The following is a 19,401-nucleotide window of genomic DNA, read 5'->3' on the forward strand; positions in this document are numbered from 1 at the left end:
GATAAAGCATATTTATAACTCCTTTAATTCACTTTACTCAACCCTGTAGATCAAAATAATGGATTTGCATTAAAGGCAAGCTGCTTAGAAGTGAGTGACTGCATGACTTTAAAATATTTCCAATCAGTTTCTTAATTTCTGAGTATATAATAAGCTTTAAAAGCATGCCAGACCTTTATAAAAGGGCATGTATTTAGCTGCATCATCCAAATACACACCTCCTCCTGAAAATCCATTTATTGTATTAAATTATCATATTTATTTCACTGTAGGCTGACCACAATATAGTAAAGGCAAACTAAAATACTAATTATTATTATTAATGGTATTAATTGTGTCACTGAATAGATTTCAAATGTCATAAAGACAAAATGAAGTCAACAATGATGCTCAAAAGGCCCAACATCCATCAGCAACATGTAGGTGCAGTTTACTCTTGTAGTTCATTTTAAAACCACAAGGTGGCGGTGTTGTCAAAGAAATCCCACCTAGCAACAAAGCGGAAGTGGTGTTTCCTTGTTTATTTTTTCCTCGATTTTTATTTTTGTTTTATATTTTTTTTATGATTGAACTAACTCTGCAAACGTTTTATGTAGCAACAGAGCCGAGAACCTCAATAATCTCGCAATAAAAATAATTAAATTCACGAGTTTAACAAAGTAAGATGGGTGTTGCCTTAAAGGGCTGTCGGAAATTTAGGCGACCATTAATGATTGGTAAGTCACTAAAACGTAAAACAAACTGCTAAATCAAATAGACTCGTTATATTTTCCAGCTTTTACATAAGTAACGGTGAGTTTAATAGAACAAATATTTAATTTTGTTCTAATTTCTAATTCCCACTCAATACAATGGTGTATTCGCTCGACGCTTGTTTTTTGGATTTTTCGATGAATCCTGAACGCATCGTGTACCGTCCAACATGGCGGCCCAGCGAAGGAATTTGATGCAGAGCGTGAGTGAAAACTGAGCTATTAACCACTCTCACTAACCTGTAATGTCACTGCTGGACTAGTCGTGAGGACTGCCTCCGTTTCATGTATCCCCCCTGGTCCTTGTCGTGTTTGTTTTGTTCACTTTAGTGTGTTATTTCGTGTCATTCAGTGATGCTAGTTGCTAGCTACTTTAGTTGAGCTTGTGAAGTGTTTTGCTAGCAGTTAGCTAGCTAGCTACCCCAACTTTAATCTCAAAATAATGCGATTTACTAGCGTCTAATCACCCAGGACAGTTGGGATTACTGAAAGTAGTAGGAGATGTTTATACGGCTGCTGCTCATTTTGCAGTGTCGTATGTTTCACACACAATGAGTGGGTTAACTCAGGCTCAGAATTGGTTAACTCCTGTAGCTAACTTTAAAGCGATAACGAATGAAATGGATCATTTGCTCTTTCCGGGTGTTACAGTAATGTATAACGCTGCCTGCTGCGTCCGTGTTGACACTCGTGTTCATGTCAGCATGCAGAGACGATGTCAGTCTGTCGTCAAGGTGTAGAGTCTTCAGGTTGATCAGCTTCAGTCGCTAAGTTTTTGCACACACACAAGAAATGTTGCTCTCACTGTACTTACACAGTTTCAAAAGATAGAGATGGTCATGCAACTGCAAACAGGGACAGCAAAGACGAACAGAGATAGGTAAACATAAACAGTGCTATAATGTGCATGTAGGTAGGTGAACACAGGGGTGTATATAAAAACAACATACAATGTCTGTATACAAGTCAGTTGTTCATGGAAGTTGTAAACAATACAACATGTGCAAAATAATAAACATTGAATTGATATACATTATGTGGGTGGTTACATACAGTAGATGCAGCATGCAGGATGTAGACTATAATTATCATCTTAATTATTAGAAACTTAGATTTTAGAATACACATTATTATTACACTTTAGCATCTGTTGATTATTGAGGGATATCCGTGCTTCCCCTGCTGCCCAGTTTGAAGCCAAGTAGTGTCAACCTGTTACACACAGTTGCAGCCGGCCCAACCTAAATACAAATATATACAAAAAACATGTAAATCTAGAGGGGATGCCCAATGTCAGCTACTTGGACAATAAACCATTAAACAAATTTCTCTTCAGGATATAATCAAAACGAAATGTGCTCCTACAAGCCCCAGTGAAATAAAATGTCAGTTGTTGTCAGTTCAAAGGGAAATGTGTCAAAAAGTGTACATACACCAAATGCAAAAAATACCTGGAAAAGGAGAGAATACAGAATTTGAAGTTATTTGGGCCGTGTTGAAACATGGAAAAGTTTTCAGTTTTATAAAACTATTTTATTTGATAGAATTCTGTTAAAATACTGTGAAAATCATTGCTGGATGATTTAAGCTGACTATTTGTCTACTAGTCAAGTAGCAGTCTATTTGCTAACACTTGATTGTGTAGTTAGGAGGTTTCAGGAGAGCGATAATTAGGTTTCCGCAGAAACACAAAATGTCTCCATTGTGGTTTTAACTGTTAATCGACAAAGTACAAAGTATTTGTAAAGACAGAACATTTGTTCATGAGTTTATACTGTCATCAACTCAAATCCTGGAGTGAACTAAACTATAACACTGCAGCAGAACCCCGAGTAGATTTGAATATTGTTTCATATACTTGTTGATCTGCAACAGATAATCTACACACATCACTACTTCTGCTATAAAGTATAGAGAATGCAATTGTTGTACACATTTTCCTTATTCCTTTGTTTTGTTAACCTGACAGCATCAGAGCTGGACAGATGACCTGCCGCTGTGTCAGATGTGTGGGGTCGGCACTGCACCCAACTGTGTGTACGGCCCCGACGGTAAAGGGACTCAGAGCCACACCAACGAGGACGGACACCTCGGGTTCAGGTGAGACGCTGCTGACGCAAAAACACTTTTTTAGCTGTGAAAGCACACAATAAGCAAATTCCCTTTGTTATTGAAGTAAAAATGAAGCCACGTTTGTTTGTTTTCTTCTCCACCAATCAGAGGCGAGGACGGCTGTTTCCTGTACGGGGTTTTTAACGGTTATGACGGCAGCAGAGTGGCCAACTTCGCCTCCCAGTGTCTGACAGCTGAACTGCTGCTGGGACAGCTCAACTCCAGTCACACAGACAACGACATCCGCCGGATCCTCACACAGGTGTGTGTGTGTGTGTGTGTGTGTGTGTGTTTGTTTATATTACATGTTTCATGTGTTACTGATTACAGAGCAAGCAGTATAATGAGTTTATATTTAGGAAGAGTGAGACATGATGATGTGTGTTTTCAGGCCTTGTAGCTCCATCAGTATAGTGCCTCCAATACGGTCTGAAATAAACTGATGGACGAGCCAGCGAGGCCACCTCGTTTGTTGTATTTTGTGGTAGCAAGGTTTCTCTCCTGGAAGGCATTCAGTGTTTCCCCCAGTAAAACATACAAGGAAAACAAATAGAAATAGTCGTGTAATGAATGAATAGAGAGTTTGAGAAAGAAGTTCAAGCTCAAGTTACAGACGTTGTCAAACAATAAGCTGCGTCTATTTCTTTAAAGCACAGAAAGCAGGAGGGGGTAACTGTAAATAATATTCAAAGGCTTATGAAAAACAAGCTGGAAGTCCTGTTTCTGCTGAAGTCAGCTGAAATGATCAAACCTCATGAGAGATATAACATCCCACAATATTGCAGCTTGCACATCTCATATGATCTGTGTTTGCAGGCCTTGTAGCTCCATCAATACAGTGCTTCCAATATGACGGTCCTGTCAAACCACAGGGGACGCACAAGCTTAACTGATGGACAGGCCATTGAGGTCACCTGGTTTATTATTTTCTTGTGATATCAAGGTTTCATCTCAAAAATCCTTTTCTTTATAGCTTTAGTTGGTACAGCAGGGGAAATAAAAGCATTTAATAAGTATGTGTGATGAGAACCTAATGGGTTTATGATACGAAAACGGGGTCACGGTCATTCTAAAATGAATCATTCTCAGCATATGTCCTACTTTATATTTATGCACACACTACCTGTACGCCTAACAAGCATCTACTCAAACTCTTCTGCATCTGGCAGGTGCAGGAGTTTGTTTTCCGTGCTGATTTCATGCTCACTGGTGCTGTCAACACAGAAACCGTGTTGTATGATATCTAAGGAAGTTAGTTAGAAAATATATCTTGTCTATGTATTTTCAAATTTGCATTGAATGCAGCTAAAAAAACAATGGATGCTGTAGTGGTGCATGGTGCAGTAGTTCCTGTAGGTTTGTTAACCTTTTTAATCTTGTACTTGGCATCGATGTACTTATATGAACTGGACGCTGTGTCATCCAGATGCATGTTGTTGTTGCAGGCCTTCGACGTGGTGGAGAAGAGCTACTTTGAGACGATAGATGATGCTCTGGCTGAGAAAGCTCACCTGTCGAACTACCTCCTACCACACAATGAGGTATACACACACACACACACACACACACTGCAAAGCATATTGACAGATTAAGCTGAAAATTGAGGAGAGGAGTTCTCTGTTGGTTTCCATAGCAACCGCAGATTTGGGCATTAGCTCACACTAATGCCCAGCCATTGGAGAATGAGCTTGTTATGTTCTAATTGGGCTCATCAGCCTGTTTCATTAGATAAGCTGGTCTCTGTTTCCCTCCTCTGGATCCAACTCTCCCTGCTCCTCTGCCTCCACATCTCCCCCCCTCGCCATCTTCCTCTCTTTGTGCCATATCTCCTCCCCTTTTTTTCAATCTTTACTTCAAAAACTGCGTTCTAATATTATTGCCGGTGTGGGTGTTTTTGTAAGATGATGTTAGTCACTTTTTAGTGCTTGAGGTGGTGATGAAGAACATCGAGTCCTAATCTCCTTTTCTCTGTTCTCACACTTTGTCTTGTTTGCTTATCTGACTCTCATGCTCACTATCTTCTGTGTTCTTTCTTCCCTTCATCTCACCTCCTGCCTGTTTTCTTTTTTCCTCCTCCACCGCTCCTCCCCGTCCTGTCGCCTCTCCTCTCGTCTCATGTCTCTTCCTCAATGCGCTTTTATATCTCACCTCCCCTTTGATCATTTGTCTCATTTCATCCTTTTCTCTTTTTTCTTCAATCTGCCTACTCCAACTGTTACTTTCTTCGTTTCCCTCCTGTTCCTGCCACATTTTCTTTACTTATCTTTCTCTGTCTTCCTCATCTCCTTCCCGACTGGTCAGAATGTGTCATTCCACCATTCATCTCAGAACCAGAAGGTTCAGGAGCGTCTCAAGGAGCTGGAGCAGGAGGTGTCGGGAGGAGCTACAGCCGTGGTGGCACTGATCCTCAACAACAAGCTCTATATCGCCAATGTTGGTATGGACACACACACACACACACACACACACACACACACACACACACACACATCAACACGGGCTAAAGTTGTCCTGATGCACAACGTCTGACTTAAGAATCTGCTTTACACCAGTAGATGTCAGGCTTAAACAGGTCTTGGTTTAGGGCTGGTCACTCTTTAAAAAAAAAAAAGACCCAGTCAGACACAATTTTATTGGACTGATTAAGTGGTGTTCACAGAAAGCAGATAGGGTCTGGGAAATTAAGAAATCATGTAGGCCATTTCCACTGCAAGAGCTCTCCCAGGGGACCGAGAAGCTTTTTCAGCTGTGTCATGGCGAGAGACATTTAATCGTAACTGACGCTGAAAAATTCTCAAAACTCCAAATCTGAGATTTAATTTTCTGACACAGAGATGTTGAAAGTGGTGTGACCAAGGCCTCAAATGCAGCAAAGTGTCACATGACCTCATCTGGCTCATTAAAAAACAGAGGTGCTGCCAAACACCCATTTTCCGCCAGGCAAACCCAGTTATGAAGTCTTGTGTCTCTCTCATGCTCCTCTTGCGTCTCTACCCAGAGGACACAGGGGCTATATTTAGTAGCATGTAAGCTAATGCCGGATGCGCAGCATCAGTTGCAGACAGGGCACGGAAGGGCTGAGTTTGGGTTGGGCAGGTATTCCTCTTGCTTATTTCACATCCAGATGCATTAAGTATCAGTCGTCGAGTTAAGCTTTTTATCCTATTTTCTAATTTGATATCTCAACTTTCAGTTTCTGTGCAGTCATGGTTATTGTTGAAGTATAATCATGTTGTATAGATCAGGACAAGGTCAACAGCAGCTACAAAACAGTGCTATTTATGCTGTTAGGGATTCAGTGGCCTGCTCAAGGGCAAATGGCAGACGATGAAAGTTGCTACATTAGCTAGTCGACACCGTAAATACAAGTTGGTTAAACTTATTATTATTTGTATTGTATGTACACATTTAAACTCCGTATTGACATATTTTGCTCTTAAATGTCTTCCCAGTCAAATGCTCCTTTATAAAAAATTATCCTCCATCACTATTGTTGACGACGCTGGTTAACTGTTGCTTGTAAGATGTTACGCAATATGTCAGACGGAGTTTAACCTTGTAGATTAAATTGAACACAACTTGTGTGTTTTCTTACTTTTAGACTAGTCGAATAGTTTAAGTTTTTCCATTTAAACATCGGGGTAAATTGGTCATCAGGAAATCCCCTAGTCATTTGCTCTTACTCACCCAAAGCACACATATAGATACAGATCTTATCAACCATAGGGTTGCAAAGTTTCTGACATTATCAAGTTGTTTTGATAGAAATTACCAAAAAAGAAATGCTGTTTCACCCTAGTTTTGAAATACCTAAAATCAGCAGGTCCGTCGTAGAAAAGATGGAATGCCCCACCAGCAAAACGTGTTTTACTGACTGTGCAGAGAGTTTATTTCTTCAGAGAACCAGAAGATTGTTCCCACAGGTTGTGTTTTCTGTGGCCTTCAGACCGATGTTGGAATCACACTCTCTTCATTGGAAACATATCCACAATGTCGGTCATTGTTTTTAAATCTTTGGTGCCAAATCAGGCTCCTGCAGCCAAGAGCCACAGGGGCAGTAGCATGATACAAGTCCTGAGTGTGTGAGTTTAAATGTGTGTGTTTGTGTGAACTGATTCCCACCTGACTCCTTAAGCCACAGAGCGGAAAAGAAGCATTTGTCATTTATATTTTACTACGCCAATCAGCAAGCCATTTTAGATCCTTAACTGTGAGAAAACTCAAAGAAGACTGTGGGAGTCATGCACACGCATATGCACATGCACACGCTGCCCCTGAGGAGCCAAAGGCACTCCTTAGAAGTATTTTTCTTCAAGAACCAAAGTTAATCATAAAGTACCAGACCCCCAGCTGCTTTTAAAGAGGCCTGTTTCATGTAACTGGACACTGTAGCTATTATAACTGCCACTTGATTTAATCATTAATCAGGGTTGTGAATCTTATTTTACTTATTAAAAGTAGCTGGTAATGAGTGTAAGTCGATCTTTTAGATGTTTTTCTCTTTTTGCTTACATCTTATATTCTTTAGCAGGCAAAGGCAAAGAGCCCCCTCACCTTCTGTCTTGGATTTCCTTTTCTTTTGTCCTCAAGGACATGGCACAGAGCAGAAAAATGGGGGGGGGGTGTAGTAATTAGTAGCGAGTAGAAAGGAGGACTGTCTCCCCACTGGCCCGTTGTGCGAGGGTCGAGAGTTCAAAGTTGACAGAACATGAATCCCAGGGAGGTTTAAACATAAGAGTAAGTGTGCTCTGAAAACCTCTTCCAGCTGTGCCTTGATGTGAAATAAATTTGACAGTTAAGGTCGTATGACCCATAATTTGATATGCTGGGAGTGTGTGTGTGGGGGCGACTGCCAAGGGTACATGAACATACGACGGGCCCGGTTGGCTGTAGTTTTCAGATATGTAGCAATTGCAGCTTTGTATATAAGAACATGAGGATTATCACCAGGGTTAACAAGAGAGTATATTGTTACCAATAGACTATTACGACACTGCGAAAGCAATGTGTCCCGTCAGCGCTGACTGATTAACACACAGAGTCACAGGGGCTGAAGCCCAGGGCCCCACAGCGAGGACAGATAGAGGCACATTGGGCCCCTGTCTGCAATTTCAGGATAATGGTGCTGATTGGATGTCCTTGTCTGCAGATTAGACGAGCAGCTGCTCCAGGGAGCCAGATGCAAAACTGTGTGTACGCACAAAGACGAAAATATGCATCCGGATTCTGTTGGTCAGATTTATAAAACTGTGCCTTCGCCCAGTTCTTTTATAAATCTCTACCATTGTGGAAACAGGCACACACACACACAAGCTTCATTTCCACTTTAACAATTATTCATAAATGGTTGATGATGATGTAGAAATGCCCTCAAGCATCGGTTTGTCAAGCAAAAGTTGTGTTCGCGCCGACGCTCATTAAATTTGTCAATGAGAAGAAAAACAGCACATGCTTGTGTTTCATCAGCACGGTCCTCCAACAGTATCAGCTGGTGTTACGCACGGCTGAGGCTATTTACAGCACCCGCACATGTACCTGTAAACCATCACCGCTGTAATATCTCAGTCATCTTCATTAAACGTCAGAAGATGATCAATGATTAATTGATGGAGCTTGTATTAAAACAGACTTCACTAAGTCACGCTTCACACTCAGAGCTAGTATCATGCTACTGCCCCTGCGGCTCTCGTCTGCAGGAGCCTGATTTGGCAACAAGGATTCAAAAACAATGACCGACATTGTAGAAATGTTTCCAATGAAGAGGGTCCAACATCTGTCTGAAGGCCACAGAAAACAGAACCTGTGGGAACAATCTTCTGGTTCTCTGAAGAAATAAACTCTCTGCACAGTCTGTAAAACACACGTTTTAAAGACGTTTGTGGAGCTTTCCATCTTTTCTACGACGGACCTGCTGATTTTAGGTATTTCAAAACTATGATGAGACAGCATTTCTTTTTTGGTAATTTCTATCAAAGCGATCTGATCATGTCAGAAACCCTTCCTCTGGTTGATAAGATCTGTATCTATATGTGTGCATTTGTGTGAGTAAGTGCAAATGACTAGGGGATTTCCTGATGACCAATTTACCGATCTACCTGACCGATAAACGGAAAAACTGTTCATCTTGTGTAAAAGTAAGAAAACACTCTCAAATGTCAAAGTTGTGCACAATTTAATCTACATGATTGAAATAATATTGCATAACATCTTACAAGCAACAGTAAACCAGCGTCGTCAGCATTAGCGATGGATCGAGAAGACGGAGATAGTGACGCACCTCTGAGTGACATTTTACTGATAACAACAAAAATAATAAAACACCAAAGTTTTCCTCTGAGGTTATGTCTCACTTTATTTTCGTGGCCACTTCATAGTTTCACCCACACCTTTTCTAGAAAAACATGTGTACACCTGCTCTGAAGTATGTGTCAGATACGTACATTCCCCCTTTATGAATAACAGTTTATGAACGGGGAAAAGGCGTAGACACAATTTTTGTGCGCACACATCATTTTTACATCCAGCGCTCCTGAACTTGCTTTGTGGGTGGAGGTCGCCCCACGTCAAGCTCCCCAATCAGCTCATGTGTCAGCAACTGGCGTCATCTTCAAAGAACCACACTATTTCCACTGATTCATCGGTGTAGGTTTGGGCCTGTGAGTCACCTCAGAGCAGCATCAGCGCATTTTTGTCTCCGCATCATTAATGTGTGAAAAAATGAGTCAGCAAAATATCTCGTCCTCAAAAAAAGACAACCAAATTGAATGAAAGCCTCTTTGTGAATCCTTCTGTGTGCGTTCGTCTGGGATTCCAGGTACCAACCGGGCACTGCTGTGCAAGTCCAGCAGCGACGGCCAGAACCAGGTTCTCCAGATCGGACGGCCCCACAGCACCGACAACGACGAAGAGCTGCAGAGACTGGCTGCACTGGGTGAGACACACAGAAGGGCAGAAACATACAGAGATTACAGAACACATCACAGATACACAGACCGTCTGACCAGAGATTTATTTCCCTTATTTTCAAAATTATTCTTATTTTTAGAGTAGTTTAAGAATATTTTTCTATTAATCTTCTTTTATTTTAGCCAAAGATTTCACTGTAACACTGACTATCTAACTTCTGCTGCCAGTTGTCTCCGAGTCAAAATCATGATAATGTAGTTTGATGACATGAAGTAGCGTCGGATCGTGCTAGTTGCTATCTTCATTGTAAACAACCATAAAAATCTACCGGACATGAGTCGGGCAGAAATGTTCACGAATGTGCGAATGTTTTAAAGTTTTATTTAGATCACGTTTAGTCACATTCGCCTACTTCCTTCCACATTCTCTGATATATCATCTTATGTGTCCTGTGTCACAATTGACAGGCAACCAAATGAAACACACTGTTACCTTGAATAGTTCACTGGGTTTGAACATTGTTGGAAACATTTAGGATAACATAAGTACACAACACAACAAAAAACATAACAAAGAGCTAGTCATTTTTAGACATTTTAATATGGAAGTGTTATATATTATACATTTGAGATTTAAATAGAGCTCAGTTCAACTAATTTTGAGTAGAGCTGCAACAATCAATTAGTCGATCGTAAGAAAATGAATCACCAAACCAAGATGTCAAACATTTGATGGTTCCCGCTTCTTAAATGTAAAGATTAGCTGCCTTGTCTTTGGGTTTTGGACTGTTGGTTGGACTAAAGGAGCAATTTGAAGACGTCACTTTAGGCTCTGGGAAATTGTGATGAGCACTTTCCACATTTTTGTGACATTTTATGGACGAAACGATAAATAAAAATAATCAGCATAATCAGTAATGACAGTAATCATTCGTTGCAGCCTTAATTTTGAGTCAGCCATGCCCCAGGACCAACTGAGATGAATATTTAAAATAATCTGGTTGACATCCTGTTTGACCAAGTTTAGAAGCAGTGCTGCCTCCTTCAGCTACTGCAGCTCTGCTGACTTTGCTGTTGCCTTTTTCTGGGAATTAACAAGGCAAGAATGAATTACGAGACAGGAATTAATCCTAACAAACACAAACTCCTCGCTGATCAAAATGAGAATAATAATTAAGATTAAGTTTTAATTTTGTTTGTCGATTTGAATATTCAGTCAGATAAATCTGAATTTCTTAAAGTCAGTTTGATTTGTAACTGTAGAGAAAAGCTTTTCAGATTTAGTTTTACCTTTTCAGTTCAGTAAAAGTCTTGGTTGCACTGGTATAGAGGAAAATCTGTAGCATATGTACATTCAGACGTATAACATTTCATTCATTGCATTCTGAGCAGGATATAAAGGCGGACATAGACGGCCATTAGCGAACACTAGCTGGCATAGAGACACACTTAGAGCCATCTATCCGCGGTGGACAGCCAAGCTAATGGTCCAGTAACGAGGGTCGTGTTTGTAACAGGAAATACATACGTTGTGTGGCAAACTTGATCCACTCCAGTTTGCCTATCAAAGCCACAAAGGAGTGGATGATGCCAAACTTTTTATTCTTGATAATATTTACAAACACCTGGAGAAACCCAAATCCCACATCAGAGTCTTATTTGCTGATTTTTCTTCAGCTTTTAATAAAATGCAACCTCACATTTTAACTGAGAGGTTAGCCTCTTATTTTAATTTGCCTGATCAGCTTCTTATGTTGTTTTTAAACTTCTTAACGGACAGGACACAGCAGGTTTTAGTCAATGGTGTCTTGTCTAAAACCCTGGTCTCGAGCACAGGTTCTCCTCAAGGGTGTGTTCTTTCTCCATTGCTTTTTATTTTATACACTGACAGCTGTAGGTCTCTTAAAGAGGACAGTTACTTCGTTAAATTTTCAGACGACACAGCTTTGCTCTCACTCCTTCAGGGCACAGAGTCAGACCATGGACGGGCACTCCCAGACTTTGTGAAGTGGTGTGACGATAGCTTCCTGGACTTAAACGTCTCTAAAACGAAGGAACTTGTCATAGATTTTAGGAAAAACAAGGCAAACACCACAGTCAGTAGGATTCATGATGAGGATGTTGAGATTGTGAACTCTTATAAATACCTCGGCACCGTGTTTGACTCCCAGCTTAAGTTTAACTTCAATACTGAGTCAGTAGTCAGACGGTCCCAACAGAGAATCCACTTGTTGCGGAGGATCAGCTCCTTTGGCGTCTCAAAACCCATTCTGTGTTCTGTGTATCTGTCCTACATTGAGAGCCTCCTTACTTTTTCCTTCATCTGCTGGTTTAATAGCCTGGCAGTGAAAGACAGGAACTGTCTAAATAAAATTGTAAATGTCTGCTCTAAAATCATAGGTACACAAATGACAGATCTAAACTCTCTTTGGGAGAGACGTGTCCGTAAAAAGGCAAAAGGCATTATTAATCAGGAGCACGCCCTTCACAAAGAATTTGTGCTGATGCCATCAGGACGGCGATATAAGCAGCCTCTTGGGAAGACCTGTCGGTATTCCAGGTCATTTGTGCCTTCATCCATTCGGCTGCTAAATGCAGAGAACTGAGCCAGAAATGTGTGCAATGAAATAGTGTTCTGTTTTATTTATTATAATATGTCTAAGTATGTATGATTTATGTTGTATGAATGTTTTTTATGACGGTGACATCTACTGTAGAAACTGAATTGCCCTTTGGGGATAAATAAAGTATTCTTCTTCTTCTTCTTCTTCGTGATTAGCTTTTGCAGAAGATGCATTAAGTGAAGCCTGGCACCTGTAATGAATATAATGGTGAATAAGCTGCATTGTTTCCCAGCATTTCACACTATTAGAAGAGGGGCAGACCTCTCTGTCTCTCTCTGTCCTCTCGCTCCGTCTCTCTGCCTTCTGTTTGGAGTCACATAATTATTCTGTTGTTCCGGCTCTTCTCTGAGCGATTTAAATGAAATGGCAGTCATTCCATTAACCCAGCTGAAGGTGACCTCTCCCCCTTATACTTTCATCCACCCCCAAACACACACACATCCCCCCTCTGCTCCATCCTCCCACCCCCATCTCCCGCTTCTACTTATTGCTTTATCCTCTTCTTTCCCCAATACTAAACCTCCTGCTCCTCTCCCCCGCTGCCTATCATTATTCTGCAGTCCTCAAACTGATCTCCAGTCTGTCCTAACTTTCAGACTCTTGCTGTCGTTAATGTTTTCCTCTCCTCTCCTGCCCTTTTTTACACAGGTGTGGACTCAGCTCGTGTCAGGCAGGCAGGGCAGATTGCTGGTCAGAGCAGCACCAGGAGGCTCGGAGACTACCGGGTCAAGTTCAACTACAATGAAATTGACTTGCTCAGGTGAAGTCACAATACGCCAACCACGTCATATACACATGTTGTGCACACCATTTTTTTTTATTTGTTTGTTTTGTGGTGGTTTTTGATACATTTAGACATTTTGGAAAATAGGATTATTTTCGTTCTTGCCTTTAGAAAAGAAGATTGACACCACTCTCATGTCTGTGTGATGAGTATGGAGCTGTAGCCAGGAGACAATTAGCTTAACAAAAAGACTGGAAGCAGGAAGGAAACAGCTAGCCTGGCTCTGTCCAAAGGCAACAGAGCCCTTCTGCCAGCACCTCCAAAATGTGACTAGCTAACATGTCATATCACATTTGTTTAATCCAAACACGAACAGAAATCTAAAAACAAGTTTTGGTTTTTAGCAGGAGTTACAGTATGTGTTGGAACTATTGCTTGATCGATAAATGACCATGATGACCAGGACTCCTGTCACTGTTTTAATTAGTATAATTAAGATTAGCCTGTGGGCAGATTTTTTTTTTAAACTTTGGACAGAGCTCGGCTAGCTGCTTATCCCCCTGTCCAGTCTTTGGACAATCCAGTTGAGCAAAGCTAAGGCCTCTGCCAATCAGAAATCAATTCCTATTTTGTGTACAGACAGGAAAGAGCTTCTTTGTTCACCGCTCAGCAAAAAAAAAAGCAAATTAGCGTTTCCCTCGTCAAACTTTTCTGTTTAAAATGTTTAATTAGCTGCCACAGTTCAACTTGACTTACAGTTCTTAAAGTAGACTCAGTTTCTGACATGTAGCTGTGTGTGTGTGTGTGTGTGCACTCAGCACTACCTGGACAGTGGAGGCTCTGTCTCCATTTTGACAGTCTTCATTATCAGATCTGACTCCGTTCCAACCTCTCTTTTTACCCCGGCTGAGCCTCTCGAAATTCCACGATCCAGGGGCCCCCTCTCTCACACTTCTCATTTCCTCTTCCTGTCTGCAGTCCAGGCCAAGCAAATCAGGCTCAGATATCTACGAGCCGTTCCAATTATGATCCTCAATAAAACACACAATAGAATCTTTATAGAATTTCCTCCGCGGTGCCATCAAAGAGAGTGCAGGAAATTTGATGTGGATGAGGTGTAAGCGATTTGTTGGATCTATGAGATTAGATGGGTTTATTGTATTTAGTTCAGGTGCACTCATGTCTCTCTTTCTCTCTCAGTTCCTCCCTCTTTCCACTCCTTCTCTCTCCTCCAGTCCCGTCCTCGTTTCTCTCGCTCTTTGACATCAGTTTATCTACTAACATATCTATTCATCCTCCTCCTCCACCATCAGCGCGGCAAAGACGAGGCCAGTCATTGCAGAGCCGGAGATTCACGGCAGCCAGTCTTTGGACAGCGTGACGGGCTTCTTGTTGCTGATGTCAGAAGGTCTCATCAACGCCCTTGAATCCGCCCACGGCCCCGAACAGGCCAATCAGGTTAGAGGGCTCATCCTGACAGTTTCAACCACTTTCCCTCTGCGTGTTTTCCTGGTGTCTTTTTATAATCTCTACATAAATGTTTCTCCTCCTCCTTTTGCAAACCACCTACTCAAAACCACACATTTTATATCTTTGTCTTTTCTAATTCCTTCCTGTCCTGTTCCTCGCTTCCTTCTTATGCCTCTGCTTTTCATCCTTTCCACTGATATCATCTTTCTGTTTCTATTCTTTGCCCCTTCTTGAAACCCAAGGCCTGTTTTTCTCGACCACTTTTGGTCCGAGTGTCCATTGCTGTTTTCTTTCGCTCGCATATCGTATGTCATTTTATTATCTTATTGGGCCTCTTGTTCTTCTATCTTCTTTTCTAACTTTCTCTTCTTTCTTTTCAACTTCTGTAGTTCTTAAATTCTAACAACAATAAGAAAGGATAAGGTAATCCGTTATTGATTTTCCCAGAGGGGAAATTCTGGTCTTACAGAACTTACAACTTAAAACAATAAATATTTAAAAAGAGTATAAATTAAAAATAAGAATAGAGTGAGACAGAAACTACACAAAGCAATTAAACTCAGAATTACAATAACTATTAGGCAATAGCAGTACACAGAGGGCCCACAACTGGTATTATACTTGAGCTAATAGTGCAATACCTTCATAAAGTGACACAGGACGAGATTAGTGCAGCAAAGTCAGCAAAATATCGTTTATGTAAAATTAATAGGATACCACCAGCTGTAACAGCGTACACCAGAATATTATGATCATAAATGGAATACGCAGAAAGTCTCTAGGAGGCACCATCTCGTAAATCTTGCAATCTTTCTTTCTCTGATCCTCTGCTGTCCATCGTAGGAAATCGTTGCCATGGTAGCGGCAGAGCTGGCCCAGCAGACCACTCTGGAGGCGGCGGCTCAGTCGGTGGTGGACCGCGTCAAACGGCTGCACCACGACGTCTACGTGTCGGGCCGTCAGAGGGCCACCTACTGCTCTCGGCACGAAGACATGACCCTGCTCATCCGCACGCTCAACTACGCGCTGGCTGACGGAGCGCTCACGCCAACACAAGGTAGGGAAGTGCATTCTGGGATTGTGCTATGCTTCACAGACCTTCGCCTGTAGCTAATGTACCACACCAGCGACACCAACAGTTTTCCTCATTTTTTTTACGTTAGGATGTAAGAACCTTAGAAATAGTTATCATATCAATAATTTAAGATCATCAGATTTATAATTTTGAATCAGCACCGCCAGTATTTGGATTATATTTTGGAGTAGCTACAGCTGTTGCTGTAAGTCAGATAATTAATCATCATTTATAAATACAAGTATGAGAATGTTAATGCTGGATTTGGATTATATTGGATTCTTATGGTTTCTCAGATATGGATTAACACTGGTCCCACACTGAAAGCTAACACCAGCAGATAGCTACACTTCAAAAGAAATCTTGAAATAATGCTGGGTTTATCCACACCTGAGCAGCCAGCTTTCACAAAAAGAAATCAAAAGATTTTGAGAGGTGCAGTCAAGAATACCACATAGAGCCAAAATAACAAAGTCCAGGCTGAAGAAAATCCAATTTTCTCCCGGTTCCCAAGCTGCCCATTTTATGCTGAGGCGGCGCTTAGTTGTACTTTGTTTTTCTTGATAATAGTACTTGTGACAAGTCTGAAAAACAACACCGGTGTACCTCAGACATCTTCATTTAAAAACAATCGAACAGCAGCCTCTAACTTGTTGCGAGGTAAGCGGCTCCGAGATGAGCAGGATTTATAATCTAATGTGATTTTTAACAAATGTTTGTCCTCTGCCCTTGTTTCAGGTGGACGCATCTACCCTGTGTCAGTGCCCTACTCCAACAGCCAGAGCACCAGTAAAACCAGTGTCACCCTCTCACTGGTCATGCCCTCGCAAGGCACCCTCACCAATGGAACCAACACTGCCTCCACCTTGGAGGAAGGCACCCCCACTCCTGGGTAAGCTCGGTTTGTGTCTTGTCCCTGCTTTATTTTCACTCCTGGTTCTCTCTTACTCCTGTGTTTGGTCTGGGTAAGCTTATTTTTTACTCCTTTGCTCTTTTTTTTTTTGCTGTGTATGCTCTAAACTTGCTTCATTTTTGCTTTTTGTCACTCTTCTGCTTGATTTTAACTCCCTTGTCCCACTGCTGTGGTGTTCACTCCGGGTGAGCTTTATTCTGACTATTTTAGCTAAGCAAGATTTTCAACTCCCTCGTCCCTCGCTTGTTTTATTTATCTTAGGTAAGCTTGATTTTCACTCCACTGCGTCCGTCCGCTGCTATGCTTATTTATGTGTAAGCATGGTTTTCACTTCCCCGTCGTTCACCGCTGGGTGTCGATCGATCATGCGGGGGTCCCTTTCACTGACTGGAAAGGGAAGACTGATCAAGTACAGCTGGAAAAATATGCTATTATTCATCTTTCCCATTAGCAAACAGTGCACGTCATATACTGTAATTTAACCATTTAAATGCAATTAAATCAGGGCGTTTTTTTCTTAGTGTACAGAAACAAATTACACAGTAACACAGTAATGTCCAGGAAGTCCAGTCGAAGTATCAGATTATTGTGTTTAATGGGCTTTCAGACACCAAAACACTGCGTGGTTTTTAATACTCAAGACAGGAATTTACATCTCTGGAAAATAATCATATTTTTCGTTCACATAATGGATCCTTTTTTGGAAGAGCCACGAAATAATGAATTAAAAAATGCACTACTTTGGCTCTGGATGTAGCCGCCCGTCTGTCTGTAGTCGCTCGATGTCCTGCCAAAAGCTCTATCTCATTGGTTAGACGTCACGAGTAATGGCCTATCAACACTGAAGGGCTACCGTGTCGCAGAGACTGGAGCTGCTCTGGTAAGCAAGTGGAGCCGTGTGTTGAAGGGAAGGCAGCAGATGTTGCCAAAGTTGGTATAAGCAATCTTAGGATCTATTTCTATGATGACAAGCATGACTAGTTTCCCAGTTACTCCACTGAAAATGCCCTAAAATCACAGCCAACAGGATTTCACTCACAGAATGGGAAATTAGATGACTACTTCAATCCTTAAACTACTTTACTGTCACTCTGAAAAGTAATGGCGGCAGTAAAACTGTATTTTACATTATTGCAGGTTAAATTTCAGAATTAATCTGCGAATCACAGATCAACTACGTCCTGTTACACCGCTACAATAAAGCACTCTAGTTTAGATTATATCTCGTTTATATCAAACGTGAATCACTGACAGCTTCCATCAGCATGTTTGGAAACGGGCCGTCAGTCAGTGAGGTTACCTGCATGAAACCACCTGTAGTTAATATGAGCGAACATGAGGAGCACTCAGGCGAGGCACTTTTCTCTCTCCAGTTTTGCCTTTTGCTCGCTCGTCCGCAGGGATTGCTCCTCCATCTTCCTGTCACTCACTGTCTGACTCACATCTATATTTCTCTTCCTCATTGGCCCCCGACTCGCCAATATCCATCCTGTGTCCTACACTCTGTCCTTGCCTCTCCTTTTTCCGCTCCTCTAGCACGTTCCACCCCGCTACCTGCCAAACTTCTGTCGACATCCTGCAGCCCATAATTGAACTCCCTCTTTCCCCTCTCTACCCCCTCTCTCCTCTTCCTCCTCTGCCCCTCTCTACCTCCCTCTTCTCCCTTTCCACCACCCCTCCCCCTCCCCGTCCTCTCCCTCTTTCCACCTCTCTCCTTTGTCTCTCCACCCCCTACGTGGACCCCTTCCTCTCCTCTGTCGGCCCCACATCTTCCTCCTCTATTCCCACCCTCATACCCGTCTCCTCTTCTTTCTCGACCCTCCCCAACCAACCACCTGTCTCCTCTTCCCTCTTCTACTCCTCCACTCTCCCCAGCAGTCAGAGCCCGACGGCCACCCTCCAGTCCACCAACACCCAGACACAGAGCTCCAGCTCCAGCTCGGGAGATGGGAGCCTGTTCCGCCAGAGGGGCAGCCAGGCGGCTCAGCCAGACGAGACGGGCCGGGTCCCGCCTTACGTGGACTTCAGTCAATTTTACCGCCTTTGGGGAAGCGACCACAGCGACGGCCAGAGCACCCAGGGAGGACTGGGACCCCAGTGAGGCCCACGAGGAGGGGTGCTCGGTGCCAGTTGGAAAGGGACAGACTGGGTTTTTTTGGCAGGGGAGGCACATGGATTGAAAGGGACACGATTTTATGAGGTGGTTGGGATGACCGATAAAATGCTATTAATGTATCATAACTAAAAAAATAAGTGACCTAAAGGTGCATGGAGACGCATGGTGACTGGGGTGAAAAGACAGCGGGCAAAGAATAACCCGGACACAGTGGAAATACGGTGTCACTGCACACCACAAAGTCACGTTTGCTCTTCTGTAGTAGATGCTGGTCATGAGTGATTGTGAATATATGTAATCCAGATTGTAGCCGTTATTGTCAACATGTATCTGCAAACAGGAATCTCATAGACTTGAGGGGTTTGTGGAGTTGAGAACGAGTACATACAGTAAGGCCTTAAAAATGAAATGAATGGATGTGTTTGGAACTAACTTTTTTTTATTTGTAATGAAACTATATCTCCAAATGAATCAATACACTTTCTTCTTTTCTATTCTCATTAGCACTTAAATTCATCTCTCGCCTGAAATAATTCCTTTGGCTCGATTTTCACCGGACGAGGCCCGAAGAATGACTCATGTCGGTTGGCATGGTGACACCTGTGGTGACAGGTGGTCACATAAAAGGTATTTTAATAATACAGAGTTTCATTTTAATGACACGGGAGGTTTTTGTGCCTGTGGAGGAGGCAGCGGAGCACCCAGACAGT

At 42.1% G+C, this 19,401-nt stretch overlaps 1 protein-coding gene across 2 annotated transcripts; it reads left to right on the forward strand.

Moving 5' to 3' along the window:
- Nucleotides 1–902: 902 nt before the first annotated feature.
- tab1 (TGF-beta activated kinase 1/MAP3K7 binding protein 1) lies at nucleotides 903–19,185 on the forward strand. Of its 2 annotated transcripts, none has more exons than XM_084341262.1 (11): nucleotides 903–955; nucleotides 2,722–2,852; nucleotides 2,973–3,126; nucleotides 4,310–4,405; nucleotides 5,166–5,301; nucleotides 9,679–9,795; nucleotides 13,042–13,153; nucleotides 14,431–14,575; nucleotides 15,431–15,644; nucleotides 16,401–16,554; nucleotides 18,451–19,185. In XM_084341262.1, exons 1-11 carry the CDS (start codon nucleotides 923–925, stop codon nucleotides 18,674–18,676), a joined length of 1,518 nt encoding a protein of 505 aa, XP_084197388.1. In that variant the 5' UTR covers nucleotides 903–922; the 3' UTR covers nucleotides 18,677–19,185. The 2 variants fall into 2 exon arrangements, with proteins under 2 accessions (XP_084197388.1, XP_084197389.1); XM_084341263.1 differs by having other exon boundaries at nucleotides 18,454–19,185.
- The last annotated feature ends 216 nt before the right edge of the window (nucleotides 19,186–19,401 follow it).

This window comes from Pagrus pagrus (genome assembly GCF_965226575.1).
Source record: "Pagrus pagrus genome assembly, chromosome: 2".
NCBI lineage: Eukaryota > Metazoa > Chordata > Actinopteri > Spariformes > Sparidae > Pagrus > Pagrus pagrus.